The sequence below is a fragment of the Leptonychotes weddellii genome, chromosome 14 (assembly GCF_054177405.1).
Source record: "Leptonychotes weddellii isolate Sample4059 chromosome 14, ASM5417740v2, whole genome shotgun sequence".
Taxonomy (NCBI): domain Eukaryota; kingdom Metazoa; phylum Chordata; class Mammalia; order Carnivora; family Phocidae; genus Leptonychotes; species Leptonychotes weddellii.
In genome coordinates this window covers 61622994-61646154 of record NC_138382.1, presented here as the reverse complement: position 1 = coordinate 61646154, position 23161 = coordinate 61622994, and the positions used below count along the sequence as shown (strand labels likewise).

General features: G+C 41.1%; 1 protein-coding gene, 1 long non-coding RNA gene and 1 pseudogene across 11 annotated transcripts; 2 read left to right on the top strand and 1 right to left on the bottom strand.

The window, feature by feature from the left end:
* The first annotated feature begins 1209 nt into the window (after window positions 1-1209).
* LOC115937141 (SOSS complex subunit C) lies at window positions 1210-22149 on the top strand. Of its 10 annotated transcripts, XM_081803390.1 has the most exons (8): window positions 1215-1369; window positions 1454-1559; window positions 2520-2602; window positions 8968-9213; window positions 10872-10915; window positions 14137-14239; window positions 16607-16697; window positions 17808-22149. In XM_081803390.1, exons 6-8 carry the CDS (start codon window positions 14202-14204, stop codon window positions 17901-17903), a joined length of 225 nt encoding a protein of 74 aa, XP_081659516.1. In that variant the 5' UTR covers window positions 1215-1369; window positions 1454-1559; window positions 2520-2602; window positions 8968-9213; window positions 10872-10915; window positions 14137-14201; the 3' UTR covers window positions 17904-22149. The 10 variants fall into 10 exon arrangements, with proteins under 10 accessions (XP_081659513.1, XP_081659516.1, XP_081659517.1 ...); XM_081803391.1 differs by lacking the exon at window positions 8968-9213; XM_081803392.1 differs by lacking the exon at window positions 1454-1559 and having other exon boundaries at window positions 1217-1369.
* On the bottom strand, window positions 11769-12312 carry LOC145717101 (uncharacterized). Its single transcript, XR_014140124.1, has 2 exons — window positions 12227-12312; window positions 11769-12021 (listed from the first exon to the last, which is right to left on the bottom strand). It is a non-coding gene; the product is annotated as an uncharacterized LOC145717101 (long non-coding RNA).
* Window positions 21681-22149, top strand: LOC145717100 (large ribosomal subunit protein P1 pseudogene; annotated as a pseudogene).
* Window positions 22150-23161: the final 1012 nt, after the last annotated feature.

Sequence of the window (23161 nt, the reverse complement as noted above, 5' to 3'; positions counted from 1 at the left end):
AATCTCCACACCCAACCTAGGGCTCCAACTCACAATCCCGTGATCAAGAGTCCTGTGTTCTTGCAACTGAGCCAGCCAGGCACCCCTCAAAAAGGCCTCTTAATTGAAAAGCGGCCCTGGCCCACTACCAGAATGCTCACGTATTACACTTTGTATCTGTATTAAAGATGACAACAAGAGCTGGCCTCAAAGAAATTCCTTCCTCCAGAGCAAGAGACAATGCGTGAGATTTAAGAACGTGGGCCTTAGCATCTGGCAAATATTTACTCCTTTGAAACTCAGCTTGTTACTTGACATAAAGTAACCCAACATTTCTAAGTTTCATATATAAATATGTAAATATAAATCATATATAAATCAGGAAATGACAGGACCAGAACTCATGCACAAGAAGAACCTAGCGTGCAGAAGGCACTCAATAAATGCTTGATAGTGTTACTACTTCAGTCCTAGATCCGTGCACAACAAAATTGTGCTTTGTAAACATTTACCATTGAGCAAACACCGATTATTAAGAATGTATGTTCAAATTCTAGAAAATATGCGTATCGGGGGTTACCGACCACGGAACAGGTACACATCAATACATGGTTACCTTCCAATGTAAATATGTAGATTCGTTGCACTGGAATCATGCATCAAGTGAACCCACTAGGAGGGTCTTCGTGTTCTGAGATGTGGCACAGCCATTTCTTGAACAGATTATTGCACAGTAGCAAAAACTTCTGCATGTTTTGTGCTTTTCTTATGTATAATTATGCGAACTATAAAAAAAAAAAAATCCCTGGGATTTGTGGTTGTGTGTGGGCGCACAACCTCAGATGGTTGTTGAATCTCGAAAGCCAGCCCAGCCTGTGAAGATTGGCCCTCCCCTCATCCCAGCCGAAGTGCAATCCTATCGTCGCAGGCCTGGCCGGGCTGGTGACTTTTCTCTGAACAGCCTTGAGAAAAGGGCCACTCGCGATGCTAGGGACCCAGCTGGTGTCAGCCCCGCCCCTGCCCAGCCGAGCCAGCGGCAAGCGTCTCCGTGCCCCGCCTGGGCCCCGCCCCACTCGGGCCCCGCCCCCAACAGCGCGGCCTGCATCTCCCATGAGCCTCTTCGGCTGCCACTCTTCGGAAAGGAAGTGGCCTTCTGCACCCGGGCAGCAGTTAAAAGACGGATCGCGGCGGACAGCTGCTGCTGGGCGCCGGCGGGAGGCGGGACTTCCGCTCCTTCGGGTGTACGTCAGGCAGGAGGCGGAAGCGCAGCGGGGGCGGGAAGGTTGTAGAACCGCACGTTGGGCTCTGTTTGCAGGTCTCTAAGTGGTCGCGCCCCCTTTGAGAGAGCGATCCCAAGGCGAGGAGGGTCCTGGGCGCTTTATTGGCCCTGGTAAGTAGGACCGCCTGACGGCGCCGGGGGAGGGAAGTGTGTGGCCCCGGCGCTGATCTGCTGCTGCTGTCTTTGTTGCCATAGGGTAGCGGCCTCCCCAACTTCCTCACTTCCCTTTCTCTGGATGTTGTCGGCCGCAGCCGCCCAGCCTGCCCTCCACGCCCTCCAGCAAGGACCCTTTGAGACGCAGGTGCCGCCCTGTCTCATCCCTGCTTTATGTTTCCCTTCACTAGATGGCACTCTTTCCTCTCGTCCCAACCGGCTTGGCTCGCCCTGTGCTTCTGCCGCAGGAGCACGTAAGGATATTTTGTTCAAAACCAAAATGTGTTTGCCAGCCCTTGTACTTTGCCCGGGTTCCTCTAAAGGCATCCTTCATCATGCCAATAGAATCAGTTCCTCTCTGCTTCCGGAGCACTGTTTGCGCCTTTTAAAGAGCGCGTTTGTTAAACTTTTTAGTAAGGTTGTTTGAATGAGAGTATATTTTCCCTCTGGAACTGTGTGTTCCTTGAAGGGAGGAGTAGGGTCTTTGCTCATTTGCGATCTCCCCAAGGCCTAATACAAAACCCACAAAGTTGGAAACTAACAGCTCCAAGTATTCTTACTAGCTTTATGGGCTTGGGCACGGATCTCCCCATCTATAAAACGGTGATAAGTAAAAGAATTTCAAGCATCTTACGCAGTGTATGGGTGCAGAGTATGTACTTGATAAATTCTAGGCGTGTTTTCCTTTTTAGCTTTCAGTATACACAGTAGTTGCTGGATATATTTTTTAAGTGAATCAAGAAGCACCATAGAGAAGTGATTTTTTTTTTTTTTCTGTCTAGCAGTGATCGTATTGATGCTATCAATTGGTTGTTACATTTGGTAGTGTTTGGTAAATACAACGTAATGGTGTATATTAAAGACAGCAGTGCTAAATGTTGGTATCAACATCTGCAAGAGTAAACATTTAACGTTCTAATTAAATACTTGAGGGGCTTGCAGAATTTAAATTTGTGATTTAAGTCTGTGCGCTTTTCAGATGTGTATTTCTGAAGCGATGGAAAAACTGAAAACATTTCATTGTAGGGAGGCTAGCTGTTCCTGACAGCTTTTAGTTTGTTACTAAAGTATGATGCATTTTATATATGTGTACACATATTTTTTACAGGTGACTGTAAAGTGCTGACCAGTTGCCACTGAGCATAGTTGAAACAAAATAGGAAGATATGGCAGCAAACCCTTCAGGACAAGGTAATGCATGCTGGAACTTGTTATTACTAGGAACTTTTTTCCCCCTTTGATAAACGTGTTTTAATAGAAAAGTTAGGATAGGGCAGTTACTGTAGTCAGAATAAAAAATGAATAGCAAAGTAAAAACCCTGTATTTGAAGTAAGTCCAACATTGTGTCAGATATATAACATTCTTAATAGCTATTAATCCTACATTTTAACCTGTGTTGAGATTATTCACAACCGGGGGCGCCTCGGTGGCTCAGATGGTTAAGCATCTGCCTTCGACTCAGGTCATGATCCCTGGGGTCCTAGGATTGAGCCCCACATCAGGTTCCCTGCTCATCGGGGAGTCTGCTTCTCCCTCTTCTTCTGCCCCTCCACTCTGCTCGTGCTCTCTCTCTTGCTCTGCTCTCTCTCTCAAATAAATAAATAAAATTCTTAAAAAAAAAAAAAAAGATTGGGGACCCCCTCAGGTGGCTCAGTCAGTTAAGCATCTGCCTTTGGCTCAGGTCATGATCCCAGAGTCCTGGGATCGAGTCCCACATCAGGCTCTTTGCTCAGCTCGGAGCCTGCTTCTCCCTCTGCCCCTCCCCCCTGCTCGTGCGTGCTCGTGCGCGCTCTCTCACTCTGACAAAATCTTAAAAATAATAAAATAAAATAAAAAGATTATTCACATTGTAAACCTTAGGCCCTCCTCTGACATCTGTGTTCTCTTCTATTTGAAATCAGAACCACTTTTAAAGAGTTATATTGTCACCAGGCAATATCCATGCCTTTATCTTCATTTGCTCTAGAAACTTTCATACACATTACCTCTGTTTAGAAGCTCTCTAAAGCACATCAGGTCAGACACATCCTAGAGAAGTTTTTATTTAAAAGTAAGCTTTAAGAAATAAAATTTAATCTCAAGAAAGTATTAAATCCCACTTTGGAAGTTATGTCCTGTTTCAAAACTTGAAGCAAACCTCTATTTCCTTTCCCTATCAACTCTAAACTCTTGTTTGACCCATATTTTTTTGTTACTTAACTCTGTTCTGATTTTTTTTTACCTTAGTTTTATCTTAACTTAAACCTCATATAAATGTAATCATAGAGTGTGTACTTGTTTGTGTCCAGCTTCTTTCACTCACTATACTGTGAGTTTCATCCATGTGGTGCCATATATCAATAGCTCCTTCTCTTTCTTGTGGAGTAGTGTTCTATTGTATGTATTTACCACCATTTTAAAAAAATTCATTCTCCCATTCAGGAGCTTTGGGGTCGTCTCAGTTTTGGCCATTGTGAATACAGCTGCTTTGAATATTAGTTTATAAGTCTTTTTGTAGATATTTGGATTAATAGCTGAGTATATTGTTAATGTTTTGAAAAGCTGCCAAACCTTTTCCCAGACTGGCTGTACCAATTTACATTCCCTCTGGCAACATGTGAAAATTCTGGGTGCTCTATATATAGTGTTATAGGTCGTCTTAATTTTAGCCATTTTAGTGGTAAAGTGACATCTCATTGTATTAACTTGCATTTCCCTGATGACAAATGTTGAGCTCTTTTTTTGTACCTACTGGCCATTGTAAATCTTCTTTCTTTTTTTACTTGTTTAAGTCTTTTGCTCATTTTTTTAAAAATTGGTTTATTTTTATCATTAAGTTTTCTTTTTTTTAGAGTCTAGATACAGGTCCTTTGTCGCTGCTAATTGCATCATCTGGGTCGTCTTGGAGTTGGTTTCTGTTGACTGCATTTTTTTTTGAGTGCGGATCACCTTTTTTTTTGCTATACTTCGTGATTGGATATTATGACTAATATATTGTAGAGACTCTGGATTCTTTTGTATTGCTCTGAAATGTGATTTTTGTTCTAGCAAGTGCAAGCCTTCAACTCAACTCAAACTGCAAACTCTTGTCTTCCTTGTGTTGGGCAGTAGCTGAAATCTCTGCTCAGTCTTTTCAGCTTCCAACTGCTGCTTTATTGCTGGACCCCCTGGCAGGAAGCAGAAACATTGGGTGGATTGTATAGCCATGTTTGGGGCTTTATTCCTTCTGCCTTTCCCTCTGGGGTTTCTCCCCTCGTTTTCTGGCTACTCTGCAACCCTGAACTGTCCTCTGATAACTCAAAGCCAGTAAGGTGAGGCTGTCCCAACTGTTTGTGGATTGAACAAAAGGTCACAAATTCCTGAATCTCTAGTTGCAGTTTTTGCCTGATTTTGGTCAGTCTCTAGTGCCTTCAAATAATGAATTTTTAATCTTTTGTCCAGAATTTATAATTATACTGTGGCAGGGTTCCGTCTAACCAAACTACTCTGCTACTACTGGAAGTTGGAAGTCTGCTGTTTTCATTATATATAAATCTATTTTAGTATATTAATTGCATTTAGGGCACACGAAAGGTTGCATGAGTTTTATGGAAGTGTAGTATTGTAAAAAGCTAGCTATGCTGACAGTTGTAACTAGCTCATACCGTTCTGTTCTCTCAAATAACCATGTGTGATTTGTGTGCTCTATGGATTAATCACAGGTCAACATTCGCTTCTGACCTTTGATCTCTTCTTTTCATCAGGTTATCAGATGAAAAATAATTTAATTTGAACCAAAATGAAAACAGAGAGACATCTATTTTGGAAGGAAAATATGCTGCTAAAAATCACACAGTGCAGTCCAGATGAAAAGAAATTTTAAGTTGTCTGTTCTAATAGCACAATAATTGAGATTTACAATTTGCTGGTTATTTATGTATTTTTTTAGCATTTGCAATAAAATGCAATCATTTCTAGGGTTGCCTTTGATTGATCCATAATCATGTCTGCTGTGAAACATCCTCTAATCTAAATAGAAGTGAATTTAGGTGAGCCTTTGGCCTCTGTTGTTCTTTTTTCAGTGATTTTGTTGGTGTCCTGAGCTGGTATTAGGCACCAGCAGAGGGAGTCCATATCATGCTCTATAGACGCCCAGTGAAAATTTTAAAATTCTCATCTATTTGGATCTATTGCATTTTACTTTCTATATTAAATTATTTCTGTACTCTTTATATGTATAGGAACTACTTAATACAGAGATTGAATGCCAAGTGCCATAATTATCTTACAATGATTGCTGAAAGAACCATGACTTTAAAAAAAGTCCTGATCTGTACATTGCCATTTGTTAATGTCTCTGGTGTAGGAGACAGAATCCTGTGGTATTCACTGAGCCCTCTAGCAGATCTAGCAGTCTGTCATACTGTGCTAGCAATCAGGACTGCTAAATTTCATAAGCTCTTGGCACACAGTCACTGAAGTCTCCTCCTTACCATCCATTGTATTATGGAACATTTGGTTGGTTCTTAATAACTACCTGATTGATAAGTAACATTTTGAGAATTTTAATATGTAGAGGCAGATTCTCAAATTGGAATTTGGCCAACGGACTATGTAAAAGAATCTTTCATTATTCGTAAATATCAAGGTCCTATGATCGTGTGGTGGCACCTGATTTCAGACACACAGAAACCTAGTGAAATACTGAATAAGAAATGTGAATTATTTTTTTTGATTCTTTTATTTTCTAGTTATCTTAAAATGTTTATAGTAATAACTATAAGCCCTGCAGATCAGGTGGTGGGAACTTTTGACTTGGGGGCCATTCTGGATGCTCTTAGCTGTGATTTCAGGGTGCTTTGTAGGAGTGGGGTGGCATAGCTCTTGGGAGGTATCTTGCTTGGCCTCAGGCCCAAATACAAGTCTTACTCCAAACTATCTATGGTCCAGAAGAAAAGCAAGGTATGCTACCTCTCAATTAACATGTAAATTAAATGTAAATTAAAATTTACGCTGATGTGTAGAAATAATTTTTTTTTTTTAAGATTTTATTTATTTATTTGACAGAGACACAGCGAGAGAGGGAACACAAGCAGGGGGAGTGGGAGAGGGAGAAGCAGGCCTCCCGTGGAGCAGGGAGCCCGATGCGGGGCTCGATCCCAGGACCCTGGGATCATGACCTGAGCCGAAGGCAGACGCTTAACGACTGAGCCACCCAGGTGCCCCTGTGTAAAAATAATTTAAAATTCTTGTGTTTGTACTTTTTTAAAGAGGAGAGTGTGGATGCAATTTGCGGTAGGTTTTTAAAGCTAGATTTCTTTTTGTCTCATTTTTAGCTACAAAGGCAGAATACAGTATTTTTCTGATGTGCTAGGAATGATCTGTAGGCCCCAGGTTGAAATAGGAATTAAACTGAGTTGAGGCAGAATATGTCGTAAAGGAGCTTCAGATCTTGTGTATAGTTAGGAGAGAGCTTGAGATTCCCAGGCCCATTGAGACTGGCCTGGGAGGCCTGTCATGCGAGTGCAACCTAGAAAGCTGCATGCTGATCAGTTGTATTCTTTGTAATGAAACACTGTTCACTGAAAGTGAATTGGCAGAATGGGGCTGAGAAGAATCTAGTGATGTGAACTAACTAATGCAGAATGCTAGAGAATGACAATAAGAGTATTAAGCAACTACCATGTGGCGTGCTGCATGCTAGGTGTCTTCTACTTTCTGTACCTCCTATAACCACCCTTCGAAGCTGTTACTGTTGTCTCTTCTGGTCCTGTCTAGTGAGATAATTTCCCAGTATTAAATAGTAACTGGTAGTAGTGATATAAGAAGTCAGATTGCTTCTCTACCCCAGTACCCTGTTCATTGTTTTTCCATACTGCACTTTAGCCGAGGGATTAGAACATTCTAATTAAGAAAATTCTAATTCTAAGAAAAAAATTGGGAGCTCTAGAATAGGGGCAAAAGACTTCTTATTCTTAATCTTTGTATCTCTTCTGCACCTGTTATTAAGCAGAAAATCCTTGCAATGAAATGGGCCTGGGAGTTTATCTGTAAGAGGAAAAATGAATGATGAGGAAAGGTCGGTTCAAGCAGAACATAACTCATGTTCTTAGTTAGCCAGTCCTGAAGAAGGGAAACCTCAGATGGGTAGAGAAAGTGGCAGTAGATTACAAGGAGTAAGTCCTTGACGGAGCGAGAACTTGAAAACAGGGAGGTCACCTGAGCAGATATTAGGGTTCATTCCTTTCCTTTGATATGTATTTTCAGTAAAGTCCAAAAAGTAGCTAAGAGTTGAATAATTTCTAAGATTTTATTTATTTATTTATTTATTTGAGAGAGAGCACGAGGAGAGGGGCAGAGGGAGAGGGAGTACGCGGGGCTTGGTCCCGGGACCCTGAGATCATGACCTGAGCCGAAGGCAGATGCTTAACCGACTAAGCCACCTAGGTGCCCTGAGTTGAATAATTTTTCAATCTCTCCAGATACAAGAAGTGTTTGCCATTAACTAGATACCGAAAAAACTAATTGGTACTGATCAACTCACGTTAACTTAATAATGTTATATGCTTTTATTCTGCTAAGACTTAGACATCAAGCAGTCTCCTCTGGATGAGGTTTAAGCTTTAACCACTGAATACATATATTATTGGGGAATGTGGTAGGCAAAATGATCCCCTCCCCACACCCACCACCAAAGATGCCCACCTCATAATCCCCAGAACCTGTGACTATGTTACCTTCTCTGGCAGGAAGAACTTTGCACATGTGATTAAGGTTAAGGGCCTTGAGATGGGAAGATTATCCTGGATTATCCAGGTGGGCCCATTTTAATCTAGTGAGTCCTGAAAAGTAGCACATTTTTTCCCTAGCTATGGTCAGAGAAATGATGATAGAAGAAGGGTCAGAGAGATACAGTGTTGCTGGTTTTGAAGGCAGAGAAAGGGTACCATGATCCAAGGAACTCAGGCAGCTTCTAGAAACTAGAAAAGGCAAGGAAACAGATTGTTCACCAGAGGCTCCAGAAAGAAATGCAGCCCTTGATTTTAGCCCAGTAAGACCACTGAACTACAGAACTGTAAGATGATAGATTTGTGTTGTTTTAAGAGACTAAGTTTGTAGTAATTTGTTACAGCAGCAATAGAACAATAGAAATAATTCACCATTTAATTATATGAGCCAAAAATCTAGGAGCCATCCATGACACCTTCTTTGTCATTCCTTACTTAATCTTTACTCTGTCAGTGTCCTGTTGATTTAACTTCCTAAATAGCTCTTGGATATGTTCCTATCTTTCCATTCCCTGGCCCATAACAACTTTTGCCATCTCTAGCTTGTTCTACTGTCATAGTCTCCTGTTTCTTCTTGTCTAGTCTATTCTCAACACTGCAGCTACAGTGCTCTTGTTACAGGGGAAAGTGTTATTTTCCGCCGACCCCTAATGAACTTATTTGTCCTTTAGATTTCAGTTCAGGCATTACTTTCTCTGGAAGCCTTCACTGCTCCCCCTACTCCCAGCCTAGGTCAAGTTTATTCAACATTGATTCCCACAGTAATGGATTATTATAAATGCTTATAGAATTTTCTTTCTTTATTTCAGACTACTCATCTTAGATTCTAAGTATACATTCATTGCTGTAATTATTTGATCATCTCTATCCTCACTGGACTGTTTGAGAACCATGAGAGCTAGAATCATGTCCAGCTTTGGCTCATCATTGTATCCTTAGAACCTCTCTAGTGCCTGTATATGATGAATACACAATAAATATATGTTGATTCAGTAAATAACTTAAAACATGTTAAACTAATGGTGCCACAGTGACTTTCCTTTAATACTGAATAGGTACCTTAAGTATGATATGTTGATTTAATGTATAGTTGTAAAGAATATATAGCCTGTAGGATAACCACTTGAAAGGATTTGAGTAATATTTTAGAGTAATTTTCATTCTTTAGCTTTAGATTTTTTTTCCAATAAAAAGAATTCCAGTTAGTGCTTATTTAAGTGTGATAGAGCTATTCATGTAAAGTGATTATCAGCTGTTAGGTTTTAAATGCAATTTGATGTGATGCCAGTTCCTTGGGAATGTTTTTAGTGACAAAAAAAATGTGTGGGAGTTATATGTTTCTATGAATGGATGTAGAAATGAAAATATATATGATTGTGAATGGAGATAGGGTTATAGTTCTAAAAGTAGAAGTAGTTTAGAATGTGCTGCCTTATTCTAAGATAATTTTATTAGGAAAAAGGTTAATTATAAAGGAATATTAAGTACTATACATGAGATATATCTTTAACACTCTCATGCTTCTGAGAATGTAAAAGTTACATGTAACTATGATATGTGTAAAAGAATGTAAAAATCAAATGTTAAATTATGGCAAGAGATAGGTGAATGTTTAAAAAAAAAACTCGCGTAGTGAGTGTAATAAAACAGTTAAATGTTATATATTGATGTCCTAGTTAGAGTTCGTTTGTATAAACCCTGAAGGTGGAGAATCTTACTATAGAACATTATACTTCGTATAACCAGATAGATTACCTAGTTTGTGCCTTAAGTTTCAAATTTGAAATAAGCTATTATTATCTCCTAAGTGCTATCTGTTGACTTTTATATACTTTTATAATGTAAATGTTTTGTGCAAAATAGACATGTAAAATAATACTGTATTATTTTTTAAAAAATCAAGAAGGAAGCTTAGGTTTCAGGAACATTAGACAAGATCAGAAAATAAAAGCCTAAAAGATCTGACCATACGCTTTCTTTGGAAAGTAGCTTTTGTGGCTCTCAGCTGCCTGCAGATACACATTAATATCTAGAATATTATGCAAAAGATAATTTTGCTTGGTTATACTGTGGAAAAGGAGTTGAGAAGGGAGGTTATTTTAGCAGACATTTGGGACATAAAATTCACTGGACTCGATGATTGGTTAGCTGTGGGGAGTAAGAGGGAGGGGTTATAAGGATAAAACTCGGAGTTCTGGGTGTGAGTATGGGGCACTAAATGAGATACAGAGATAGGCATCATCCCATCTTTACTAGGGAGGGAAGGCTATGGGCTAGCCCACTCCGGTGACCCCCTTGTTTAAATACTTTAATGAGTTCTTTAAAGTCCAAGGGGATCTCTGCATGGAGAAAAATACTCATCACTGCTCATAATTTAATTAATGGTGTATTAAGCCTACACTCATCTAATAAAGTAACTTCTAAAATAAAAAATTTTAAACATTTAGGATTGATTATAAACTTATTTTGTTAAATTCTCTATAGTAGTTTAAATTAGAATTATAAATAATATGACTGTAATACTTCACTTTGTAATGATTGCAAAACTTAGTACACTTAAATCTATTTTAAAATATTAATCCATGGGTTTAATTAATTAACTTACTCTTTCTGTACTTGTTTTTTTTATTTCTTCCTGGGGATATAATAATCTTCCCAGATTCTTATTTCTGTACTTTCCCAGGATTATAGTAATCTTTCTATACCTTCCTAGGGTTACAGTAATCTTACCACTACCAAAACAAAACAAAATTTCAGGTAAGTCAAGATTTAGTGTTTTTTGATAAGTTTGATTCTCAGCCAAAACGCAAGATTTGGTTATGCCTTTAAAGATGATATAAAAGCTGTGTTGTTGTGCACTGGGTCCCTTCTATCATTAAACTTTACCTGCTGAGTTAATGGGATTTTTTAAGCTCACGCTTGTCTCATAGATTTTTAATTTCTTGCAGCCTGGAGTTAGTCCCTAAATGAAATACTTCCGTGTTCTGTTTTCGTTATGAATTGCCCTTTTCTGGTAGCTTTACTGCCAGGATTTAATGCATTTCATCTCCCAAGAGGTCAGGGATCATTAGGTCTTAAGAGTTAGCTCTCTTTAGGAATTTCACTAACTCATCCAGTTAGAACTCACAGTTTCTGCTTGGTCCTTGTGTGACATGGGTGCTCATCACCACTGGGGCTCCTGTTAAATGGTGTGTGTGTGTGTGAGAGAGAGAGAGAGTGAGAGAACCTGTGCTGAATCCACCTCTCTTGTTCTTGGTCCCAAACATGCTTTTTCTGGAACTGTTTGGCTTAGCCCCAGTTCCCTGTATCTACCCCTTCCTCGGTGTACCTAAACAAAAAAGTATGCAGCTATACTTTATAAACAGACATATACTGAATAGGAGAAACAAATCCCTAAATGTTAACACTAACCTAATTATTAACTGAGATTATTACAACTGACCTAATTATTAATTATAATAATTATTTTCACCCTTCTTTACAACTATATTTTTATGTATTTTAACTTTCCCTTTTGTATCTTATTATGGAGTCATGGCTTATCATAGATTTAATTTGTTCCATTTAGCTATAGTTATTATTCTCTTTTTAATGTTCCAATTGTGACAGCCTGGCTAACCTCAAATGCGCTTCTTTATTCTTTTTTTTTTTAAGTATTTTATTTATTTGATAGAGAGTGAGAGAGAGAGAGCATAAATGAGGGGGACGGGCAGAGGGAGAGGAAGAAGCAGACTCCCCGCTAAGCAGGGAGCCCAATATGGGGCTTGATCCCAGGACCCCGAGATCATGACCTGAGCCAAAAGCAGACGCTTAACCGACTGAGCCACCCAGGCGCCTGGCTTCTTTGTTCTTTCAGCACTACCCTGGATGTTTTTTTTTTAAGATTTTATTTATTCATTTGAGAGAGAATGAGATAGAGAGAGCATGAGAGGGGGGAGGGTCAGAGGGAGAAGCAGACTCCCTGTCGAGCAGGGAGCCTGATGCGGGACTCGATCCTGGGACTCCAGGATCATGACCTGAGCCGAAGGCAGTCGCTTAACCAACTGAGCCACCCAGGCGCCCCACTACCCTGGATGTTTAAAAGAAAAAAAACTTCTTGCTTTCTGACAACAAGATGTTCCAGGCACATCTTGATTTTTTTTTTTTGCCCTAAGACATGCAACTAGTACTCTTCCTAGAACTCTGGTTCCTTTTCACAGAGGACAGCCATTTAAAATAATATAGGTAAGCTTAAACACATTGAAGAACATTGGAAAGCTCAGTTGTGCTTGTATTTATCTGAACATTATTGATCAAATTATCTTCATATAGTCTTTTTAATGCTTTGTACATACAATTTCTATGTATATACAATTTCTTTACTGATAGTGACCCTAAAATATTATTTGTGAACAAATTAATCTTGAGAGAAATGGGTATTTCCATAAACAGCACACCAGTACTTTTGAGTGTGGTTATTTATTTTGCTCATCACATAATTTAGACACTGTTGATTTTTTTTTAAAGATTTTATTTATTTATTTGTCAGAGAGAGAGAGACAGAGCACACAAGCATGAGGAGTGGCAGGCAAAGGGAGAAGCAGACTCCCCGCGAGCAAGGAGCCCGATGTGGGACTCAATCCCAGGACCCTGGGATCATGACCTGAGCTGAAGGCAGATGTTTAACTGACTGAGCCACCCAGGTGTCCCACCACTATCAGATTTTATATCTACAGTATCTCTAAATTCCTACAAAGATGGAACTACGTAATTATCTTCTAAGGATGCATTCGCCTCTTCTGAGAAGTGGAAAAAAGTCTTGTCCTATAGTTAGAAATACACCTAATGGTGTAACTTGCTTTTTATATATGCATCTTCATATATACAAATGGGAGAGTGCTACTTTCCTTTGGAAAGCATTCTTCACTTTACAGAGAACTCACTTTGGGCTTTGTTTTCTAGCCTTTTATCTTTCCATTTATTTTTTTCTAAATTAGGGATCAAACTCAAATGCCCACAGGCATATAAACAAGTCTGATAAGGGCTGTAATAAGCTAGAGAGTGCCCAGTGTCTTTTTAATGTGATGAAACAGTGATGATTATTTCTTCATTCTAGTTAATTTTTACCATGGGGATATCCATATCCCTTGTTGCCAGTGCTTGAGATGTTTCAAGAGAAGCAAGAAATCTGAGGATTTTGTTTACATTCTCTCAGTGTTTACATGTTGGCATTTAACTCAGATTTTAATTAATTAATTTCAGAGAGAGCACGGGGAGGGGAGGGCCAGAGGGAGAGAATCTCAAGCAGACTTCCCACTGAGTGTGATGTTGAAAATGTGAGGCTCGATCTCATGACCCTGAGATCATGACCTGAGCCGAAATCAAAAGGATTCTTAACCAACTGAGCCATCCAGGTGCCCCTAATTCAGATTATAAAACCTAGTTGGGTTGCTGCTTCTGGGCCAGGACTTTGCATCCTCTGCTCTAGATCTTATAAAATTTGAAGATCAAAATCAGGCCCAGTATTAAGTAGTTGATGAAGGACACACATTTTTGTGCCCCATCTGTTATGCTCCATTTCTTTCTCAGAATTGCTGTGTAGTCCATTGCAGTTCTTTGACTTGTTCCTTGAAAAGACTGTCACTTCTGAATGAAAGCAGTTGACAACGAAAAAGAAATATTGTTTGGATGTGAGCATGTCTGTTGCTGTTTTCCTCCTGAAAACCTTGGTGATTATAGTTCTTTAAAACTAAGTCTTCAAAATCCTCAGTCAGTATTCTGCTTTGCATCCATCATGGGCTATGCTGGTAAAGTCGCTGGGAAGCGGTAGGAAAACGGTTTAACCATCTAGGGGAACTATTCGCTAGTGGGTTCATTATCTTCTTAGAGAATAGAATTTGCTTGCTGGGTTTTTAGATGGCCTGGGTCTATAAAAATAGCTCTAAAATGTTTTTATCTTTCTCTCTCTCTGTCTCTCCTCCCCCCACCCCCTTTTTTAGGTTTTCAAAACAAAAACAGGGTTGCAATCTTGGCAGAACTGGACAAAGAGAAAAGAAAATTACTAATGCAGAACCAGTCTTCAACTAATCATCCTGGAGCAAGGTATTGAAGAATAATGTGGTTTTCATATTCAGTGATATAAAAAAGATCTTGGACAAAATACCTCAAGTTGGTTGGCAGACGTTTGTCTCTGTAACGTTGCAATTTACATGTTTTGTTTCTTTAAGTTAGATTTGAAAAAAATTAGACGAAGTGATTAGATCTTAAATATTCTAATTCTAATTAGAATATTTAATGGTCCCCAGAGCCTACTTTTAAAAAAAGAAAAGGGTTTTGTGTGGTTTTTGTTTGTTGCTGAAATTATTGTCAGCGTCCCCCTTTTTAAGCATTCTGCAAAGCAGGTAAAATGTAGGGGGCTTCATCTTTATTGTGTTCAGTTTCTGCCTCCTTCCATCGCATTTAGCCACTGCCCTGGCCTTGCCCCCTCTTTCAGCCAGACCTCCTGAAAGTGCTGTCTGTCCTCACCTTTACTTTCTCACTCACTGACTCCTCAGCGCACTCCAGTCTCACTCGAGATCCACTCTCCCCTTCCTAAGAATAGGTGCTTGCCTCGGTCACCTGCAGCCTCGTGGTGGTAGCTAAATCGGGTGGGCAGAGGGCCTTCTCTTATTAGACGTCTTAGTGTTGTTTGACACCACTGATCACTCTGTCCTTCTTGAAATACTCTCTTTCCTCGGCTTCCACCGGCTCTGTGCCACACGGTCTTGGTTTCTTTTGCAGACGTGTCTCCGCTGCCTGTGTCGTGAATGTCCGTGCCCTTTAGAGTCCGGTCCTACAGCCAATTTCCTGTCCTCACACAGCTTTTCACTGGCCAGTTGCCTCCACTTCCACAACCTGTTATTTATGTGCCGATAAGTTTTATCTCGTCTTTTCTCCCACGTCCCAAATTGCCTCTTGGGTAGCTCCATCCTCATGTCCCTTAGGCATTTCAAACTTAGTGTGTCCCAAGCTGAACTCCTCTTCCCTTCCCGTGCTCTCACTCACCACTTAACTATCCTTGGGTTCCTTGTCTTGGTGAATGGCACCGATCTACTAGTCCTCAGTCAGAAGTGTGGACTTCATCTTTTATTCCCTTTCATGTCCGTCTCCAAGCAGATGCCATCCTCTTATGTGTATGCTTTGAAACATGCCTCCAATCTGCCTATTTTTCTTCATGGCTACTGATGCCACCCTCGTCCTGGCCACTTCCATTCCGATAGCTGCTTCCTCACTGAACTTCCTGTAGTCTTCAGTCCTCCTGAATATATTTATCAGTTGTGTCGGTTAGGATGTTTTAATCTGGAAGTAACAGAAAACCAAGAAAATTGGCATACACGCTAGGATGGATGTTTCCCAGGAGTGTGAAGAGCCGGTGGTTCCGGAGTGGCTTCATGTAGTGGCCAGCGGGGTGAGCCGTGCTCCGGCCTCCCTCCAGCCTTCCTTTCTGCCTTTCTCTGTGGGCCAGCAGCTCCCTAATGTTCCAGATAGAACTGCCATAGTCTCAGCCTTACCCCACACTGAGCCAGCTATAGAGGCCGAAGCCAGAAAGGTTCCTGTCCTACATTTCTCTTGTAAGAGTGCGGAGAATGTTCTCAGAAGCTTCCCAGCGGACTGCCCGTCAAGCCTAGCTGCCCAGAATTGTGTATCTTTCTCTTGCTTAAACTAGAAACCAACAAAGGGAATGGGAATGGCATTGTCTTACATCGATCATCCCCTGAGGGATGAGCCTGGCCAGCCCTGAAGCATGGTACCACCAATACTTGAATGAAGTTTGGATTCCATTAGCAAGGAAATAGGGAGATAAACAGTTGTCGACGAGGTGACCAGCACAGTCTGCCTAGCGTGGTCTTTCTGAGCCCTCATGTGGTACTTGTGATCATGTCACTCCTCTGCTTTATTAAACTCTCTGGGAATTTCTCTTTACTGTGAGGATAAGATCTACATTTCTTAATTTATTTCACAGGGCACCTGCCTTTCTCTCCCCCCCTGTCATTTTCTGCCAACCCACTTCACCTCTTTCCAACCCTGACCTCCAGTCCTATCACGCTCCTAATTTCTTCAGACACGCCAAGCTCTTTATCCCTGGGCTTTTTGCTTGCTGTACCTCCTGCTTGAAACATTCAGTGCTTCTGTTTTCATCATAAATGTAACCTTAAGATAGACTGGAGTACCTCAAATCAGTTTGAAAGTAGGGGACCATAGATCATCCAAAAAATAATAAAAAATAGAGGTAATTTGAAGCCCCAGTAAAATAACATAAGCTTTCTTCATATAAATTAATATAAACCGTGGGAGAAGGAAAAAAAGACATTCTAGGAGGCCTTTTTTTTTTTTTTATCCCTATAAAGAATATATAATGAAAAATGCGATTCAGAAGTAAGGAAGTTTCTTCTACCTTAAACAGCCAAATAACTAAGATTCCCATTTTAGCATTGCACTCTCGAGACCCTCTCTTAATAAGGACTTCCGGGATCATGCTGAGCAGCAGCATATTGCAGCCCAACAAAAGGCGGCTTTGCAGGTGAGCAAAGTAGAAGTGACACTCGGGTCTCTGGAGCGTTCCCGGGTCTTGGAGGCCAGCACAGTTCCTAGTTTGTATTTCAGTGGAGCAGTATCAATAAAAACGTTCCACACATAACTGCAGTGGTTTTCTGATGTTCAGTCATCATGCCCAGAGGATTTGAAGGACCCATACGGCAGTAATGAAAGTATCCTTTATGGTTTGACACGGTCATCATTGAGTCGGGACTGTCCTTGGCAAGGGGTTGGTTGCGTACAAGGATATTTGGATGGACAGAATGATCTTAAAAGCTGAACCAGCTAGTTTAATAGTACATACATATATTTTTTCAAATTTGTCATGCTGTTACACTCCTTGATAATCTTACTGGTTTACTGTTGTTTGGATTCTCTTTTTAATAGTCAGCATACCTGTTGCACAGGAAATGATAATCCATCAGTTTAAAAAATACTGTTCTTCATAGTAATAAACAGTTTTAGTATCACAGTGATCTTGGATTGTTTAACTGACATTCCCAGAGACCTTGAATAAGCCATCATTATCTATGCTGTTAAAACTTTGAATCTCAGAATTGGAAGAGGCATGAAAGATCATCTCACATAAGGCAACCTAAAAACAGTCTTCCTTTCTCTAGTGACAGAGGGAGGTCGCTGGTGGTTTTCTGTTACTTACATTTCAACATTCTCTACAAAATGTTGGGATCTTAATCACCAGTAATCAGCGCCTTTGCCCACCCCACTCCCTTCCCAACTACTGCCTTCTTTCTCAAGCTCCTGCTTTGTTGATCAAAGGCAGATTTGGGGGGTCTTTGTTGCAAGTTTCCCCACTCCAGGGAACAAAGTAATTCATGTCTTTGACTCATTATTGACTTTAGAGAATCACAGAGGACAGAGTGGGTCTGACAAATGAGTGCCTGGTGCAGCTTGTTAATATAAATTCTTTATTACTGTCCATCTCCTGTGTATTTAAACAAAATTAGCAGCAGAACTGATTTTTAAAATAAATTTGGTCTTAAACACTCAGATAGGATAAGTAATTTTAATGCCTTGGTTGAAAAATTGTGATTTCTAATAGCTTAATTGCCTTTTGCTTTTTTTAACTCTTCTCTAGCACGCACATGCACACTCATCTGGATACTTCATAACTCAAGACTCTGCTTTTGGGAATCTTATTCTTCCCGTCTTACCTCGCCTTGACCCAGAATGAAGAAAAGATTTGTAACAAAAGTGACTGGAATATCAGATGCCAAAGCTACTATCATTTAGTGCTTTACAAACTGTGACTTTCAGAATTTTGGTGAACTTGTATACTTTCATTGCTTCTTTAAAAGAAAGGCATGTCTACATCAGAGCAGAAAAGGAGGGGTCTCCGGGAGGAGGAGAGTTTTGGGAGCTGTATTATCTGAGGAACTGATGATGCTACTTGTGACTGTTTTGGAACACAGTTTGATTTTTTGAACCCAAATCAGAATTGAATGGTCACATAAATTCACCCCTACCCCCACCTCCCCAACTAGGTGGATTGAGTATATCATTGTCCACAGTAGACTCTCATGAACCATTTATAGTACTTAACTTTAAAGAAATGAGGGTGCTTTTAAAAACGTGAACCAATAGGCTTAAATAAGTTACATTCATATTTGCTGTTTGTAGAATTGCTATCAGTGTACCTTTTGTGTTTATAGTCAGCTTGTCATCCTGAAATACTCTTTAACTCATAACCAACTCCCATAATTATTATCCATTTTCAAAGAAAATCTAAGACTAAGTTACCAGTCTTAAACATCTTTTATAAACCTATGCTACTATAAATTATGTGACTAAATGCAATTAAAAACAATGATAAGAAATGTGATTTTAAAATTTGTACATGCTCTTATTTAGTGTTACTATACATGTGGTGTGCCCACGTTTTATTTATCTAATTAAAAACAGATGCAAGTTGAGCCCCTTTTTAATTACTCTAAGGAGTCAGGTTAAGCAAGTTTCTCAATATGACACATCTTGAACAGAATTTGGGGTGCTTATTTGAGCATGCAGTCCCTCCTACCTTACCCCAGTCCTAGAGAATTAGAATTTCTAATTCAAAACAAAGTCTGAAAAACCTGGGTAAGGAATTCAGTTTTCTTTATATCTGTATATCTATCTGTATCATAGATACATAAACTCATAGATTTCTTTGTCCCTGAAACTTAGCTAAAATTAGCTAAATTCTATGTGGGTTTTTTTTTAAACCTTTAATAGGATTGAAATTATATTTTATACTATATCACAGATACAGTACTTTATATAACTACTTGTAATTGACCTCATATTAGCCTTGAGTCCCCATCATCTCTGGTGGTAGGATGAAATTTAAACTTAAAATTCCAGTTTGGGTCAATATTTAATTGAAGTTCATCTCCTTTTTCAAAGAGTTTCTTTCCTTCCTTCCCTAGATATTTGCACCAGCTGCACAGCCCTAGGTTAACCCAAACTAATTAAAGCAGGAATGGAGAATTCTAGACTTGGCTGTGCCATTTAGAGTCTTTCTCTTGAGAATTTGAACTGATTTTCTGCATTTGGGTGAGGTAGAGCCATTCCCATCGTAACGGTCGCTATTATAGCTGTTATAAAGGTGCCCTTACTCCCTGCTGCTGAGGAGGTCCCCAGGGGCCTCTGGCTCCTGTCCTGCCCCAGGTCCATCCAGCACTTCCTTGGGTCTTCTACCGTGGCCCTCATTTTCTTGAATTCTTTTGACAGTGTCAGTTCTGTGCAACACATGACCAACTGGCATGGTTCTAAATCTATCTACTGATGCTAAGGAGATAAACAATTTGGATTGTATACTTTTTATACTATTGAAGCCTCTACCTAATGTGTGACTTTTATAACCTAGGTAAAGAGATCTTTTTTCAGTGGTATCTTTTCTAAAGTGGTATCTTTCCTTTTAAATAGATGTTGTTAAATCCTGCAGTCCTGGCTAGGAAACACTTCCTCCCACCCCTCTCCTGTGAGTCCCTTACAAATTCAGGTCAATTCCATATGTGTTTGTGAATATGCACTCTGTAAAGCACCGGAGTATGGAGGGGGAGGGGGAAGGTGAGAAAAATGAGACCTGCTATGAAGGAGGTCACATGGAGAGGAGCCTGTTGTGGGACAGCAGAAATGATAAAGGAAGGCAGAGTGCAGCCCGCCACAGAAGAGGCCCCAAGAGCACATCGCAGTCTAGATAGGCCTGGGAGGATTGGTAGGATTTCACCTGGAAAAGCAGGAAGAGCTGCTTCAGGCAAAGGTCAAGGTCTCACAATCAAAGAGAAGGAGGGATTAAGGCCGATGGGAGGACTGCAGAGGACAAAGGGAAAAGCAGCACACTAGTCAGAAGCCCTGAGGTGAAGCTGGGAGGAGGGGAAATGGGGGTAACTCATTTCACCTCTCTCGGCATGTCACTGTCTCGCCTGTAAAGTAGGAACAGCACACGGCCTACTTTATAAATTGTCTAGACCAGTATTTCTCGAAGTGCAGGCTCAGCCTGTTACTGAAATGAGAAGCCAACTAACTTAATGGTTTAATGGAGTGTGGCCAGCATTTTTTTTTTTTTTGAAAAATAGGAAACATGAGAGTGCATGGCATGTTGTAATAGGTTTTGTTTCATGAATCTTCCGTTTCTGTGTGTTTGTGTGTTTTACTTATTTTGTTTGTTGTATGTTGTACCAGTATGTAAGGTCTTTGAGGCAATAGTTTGTGTTTCCTTCCCTCCTTTCCTTTTTGTTCATAAGTGTATTTTGCTTAGACTAGTATTTGGCATATAGAAGGTGACCAGTACCTGCTTATTGAAGGAATGAATGAATGAGTATATGTGACCTCTGGGTCATGATGGAAAGGGTATTTGTTATTTTTTTTTACTCTGAGTCATGGCAAAAAAAAAGTTGTGAAAGCCATTGCTCAATAATAGAGATGATGGGGCACCTGGGTGGCTCAGTTGGTTAAGCGTCCAACTCTTGGTTTCAGCTCAGGTCATGCTCTCAGGGTTGTGAGATCGAGCCCTGTGTCGGGCTCTGTACTCAGCATGGAATCTGCTTGAGATTCTCTCTCACCCTCTCTAAAAAAATATATATAAATAAAATAATAATAATACAGATGACAGTGCTTTGTATGATTCTGAAATTAAAACTGAAATGACTCAGTAATTTCAAAGAGAGATTCTGTTTCCCCTGAGCAATCTGTAAAATGTCTCATTAAGTTGTCTCAGTTCTTTCCTTCACTTTGGCAGTAGAAACTCAGCCTTTCTATGAGCTGAAGGCCCACTGCGGCAAGGCTTTTGGCAAATACGGTCACACCGAGAACAGAAGATCAGCCTAGAGAGCGTCAGGTCCCTGGGGCGGCGCCACTGCACTGCGGGTGTCCCGCCAGCCGGCTCGAGTCCCAGCGGAACACCAGCTCAGCGGCGCTTACGGAATGCTGTTCTCCTTCCCCTCTGTATGCACAGCGGACACAACAGTTTTAAAATGAGCAAATACAGCACGAGGAGGAGAAGGAGGAGAACTTCATTGTCCTCAACCTGAGAATCTAGAGCGGGTGAGACAAGCCCACTAGTAGATAGCACTGGTTGCCCTTTATTAGTGAGAGGATGGGCCTGGATAGACCAGTGAAGCCTACAACAGAATGAGCATCTGAGGGGCGCCTGGCTGGCTCAGTCGGTGGAGCGTAGGATCTTCATCTCGGAGTCATGAGGGCAAGCCCCACACTGGGTGTACAGATTACTTAAACAGATCCTTATTTAAAAAAGAAGAAGAAGAAGAAGCATTTGAACTCAGCTTCCGAGAGAAGAGGGTCTCCGCCAGGAAAGCTAGGACAACAGTGAAAGCAAAGGAAAAGCCTGCACAAAGGCAGAGCAGACGGGCCATCGTGAAGCACCAAAAGTCCAACTTGGCTGGACTCGTGTGGATAGATTTGGATACATTTGTATACTGTGATAATCAGAAATGAGGCCAAAGGCGCCAAGATGCTCGTCTTTCCAGAGAAGCTAAGGCCGCTTCATCCAGCGACTAGCACGGGGCCCGGGCCTGGCAGCACCACGGCCTCCGTCTCGGCGCTCGCCTGTGTCTGCTGGGCCCTCATCCTGCGCAACCATGAGCTGACAGTCCGAGGACGAGATCGATGCCCTCATTAAAGCAGCGGGGGTCGACGCTAAACCTTTCTGGCCCGGCTTGCTTGCAGAGGTCCTGGCCAAAGTCTACATCGGGAGCCTCAGCTGCAGTGCAGGGGCTGAGGGACCCGCCCGGCAGCTGGTGCTGCGCCAGCAGGAGGCCCCGCGCCCTCCACCCCTGCTGCCCAGCTGAGGAGAAGAAAGTGGAAGCAAGAATCCGAGGAGTCTGCTGATGACGTGGGCTTTGATCTTTTTGACTAAACCTCTTCTGTAACCTGTTCAATAAAAAGCCGAACCCCCTTTTTTGGGGATATATATTTTTAAATTCATTCAAGTAATCTCTATACCCAGCGTGGGGCTCATTTGGTTTGGTTTTTGGTTTTAAGGCGGCGGGGGAGCATGCCGATCCGGGTAATTTTTGGCACAGCCAGTGTCCAGCACTTGGCATTTTACAGACCGCAGGAATGGGTTCAGGATTGGACATGTTAACCAAATTCAACCCAAATGAGACTCCAGGAGACACTTGCTGGGCTTATGGCAAAGACATGTTCTCACCTTCAAGAATGCTAACAAAAGGGAGTCTTTCTCTCTAGATGTGTAAAAGGAAATACCAATGTTTATATTTATATATAATTTATATTTACAGTGACCGGGAGATGGAACCAGTCTTAGAATGAAACCACTACCATAAAAGGGGCAGCACAGAAATATAAAGAAACTGGGCCCTTGATGACATCACTGGGTTGCTGAGTCAAACAATCCCTAAAATATGCTACCTTTCTCTGGAATTTCCAGGTATAGGAGGTAATCTTTATTTTTGTTTAAGCCAATTTAAAGTCCGTGTTCTGTCACTTGCCACCTAAGTTCTCTAATATGAGCTGCACTGACTTGGTGGCCCACGTGTTAGCCGCACACCGCACAGCTAGGCAGTGGGGAAGCAGGACGCAAACCCGAGTCTCTCCTCATGCCCGCACAGCGCCGCCTCTGCTACCTCATGCCCATCTTCATGGTCACCGAAGCTAGTGGCCCATGCATTCCCTCCCTTGCAGTTCAGTCCCCTGCCCTGCACCTGCTGACCTACACCCTTCCATGCCATGTCCCTTCTCGATTACCCTGCCGTGATCTCTGGAATTTATTTCAACCACCAGAATACGTATCTATGCTTTCCATCTGTTTCTCAGTCCTCCTTTGTCTCCCTCCCCATCTCACCGATACCTGGCTTTCTCTTGAGGTCTGCAGGGGTCTTGTGCCTCAGAAGGAAGCAGCTCAGGGGCTCACACCTTGGCTGTAGGTCCAGCTAGTTTCTGGCTTACTCGTTGTTAGAACTCTAAAATACT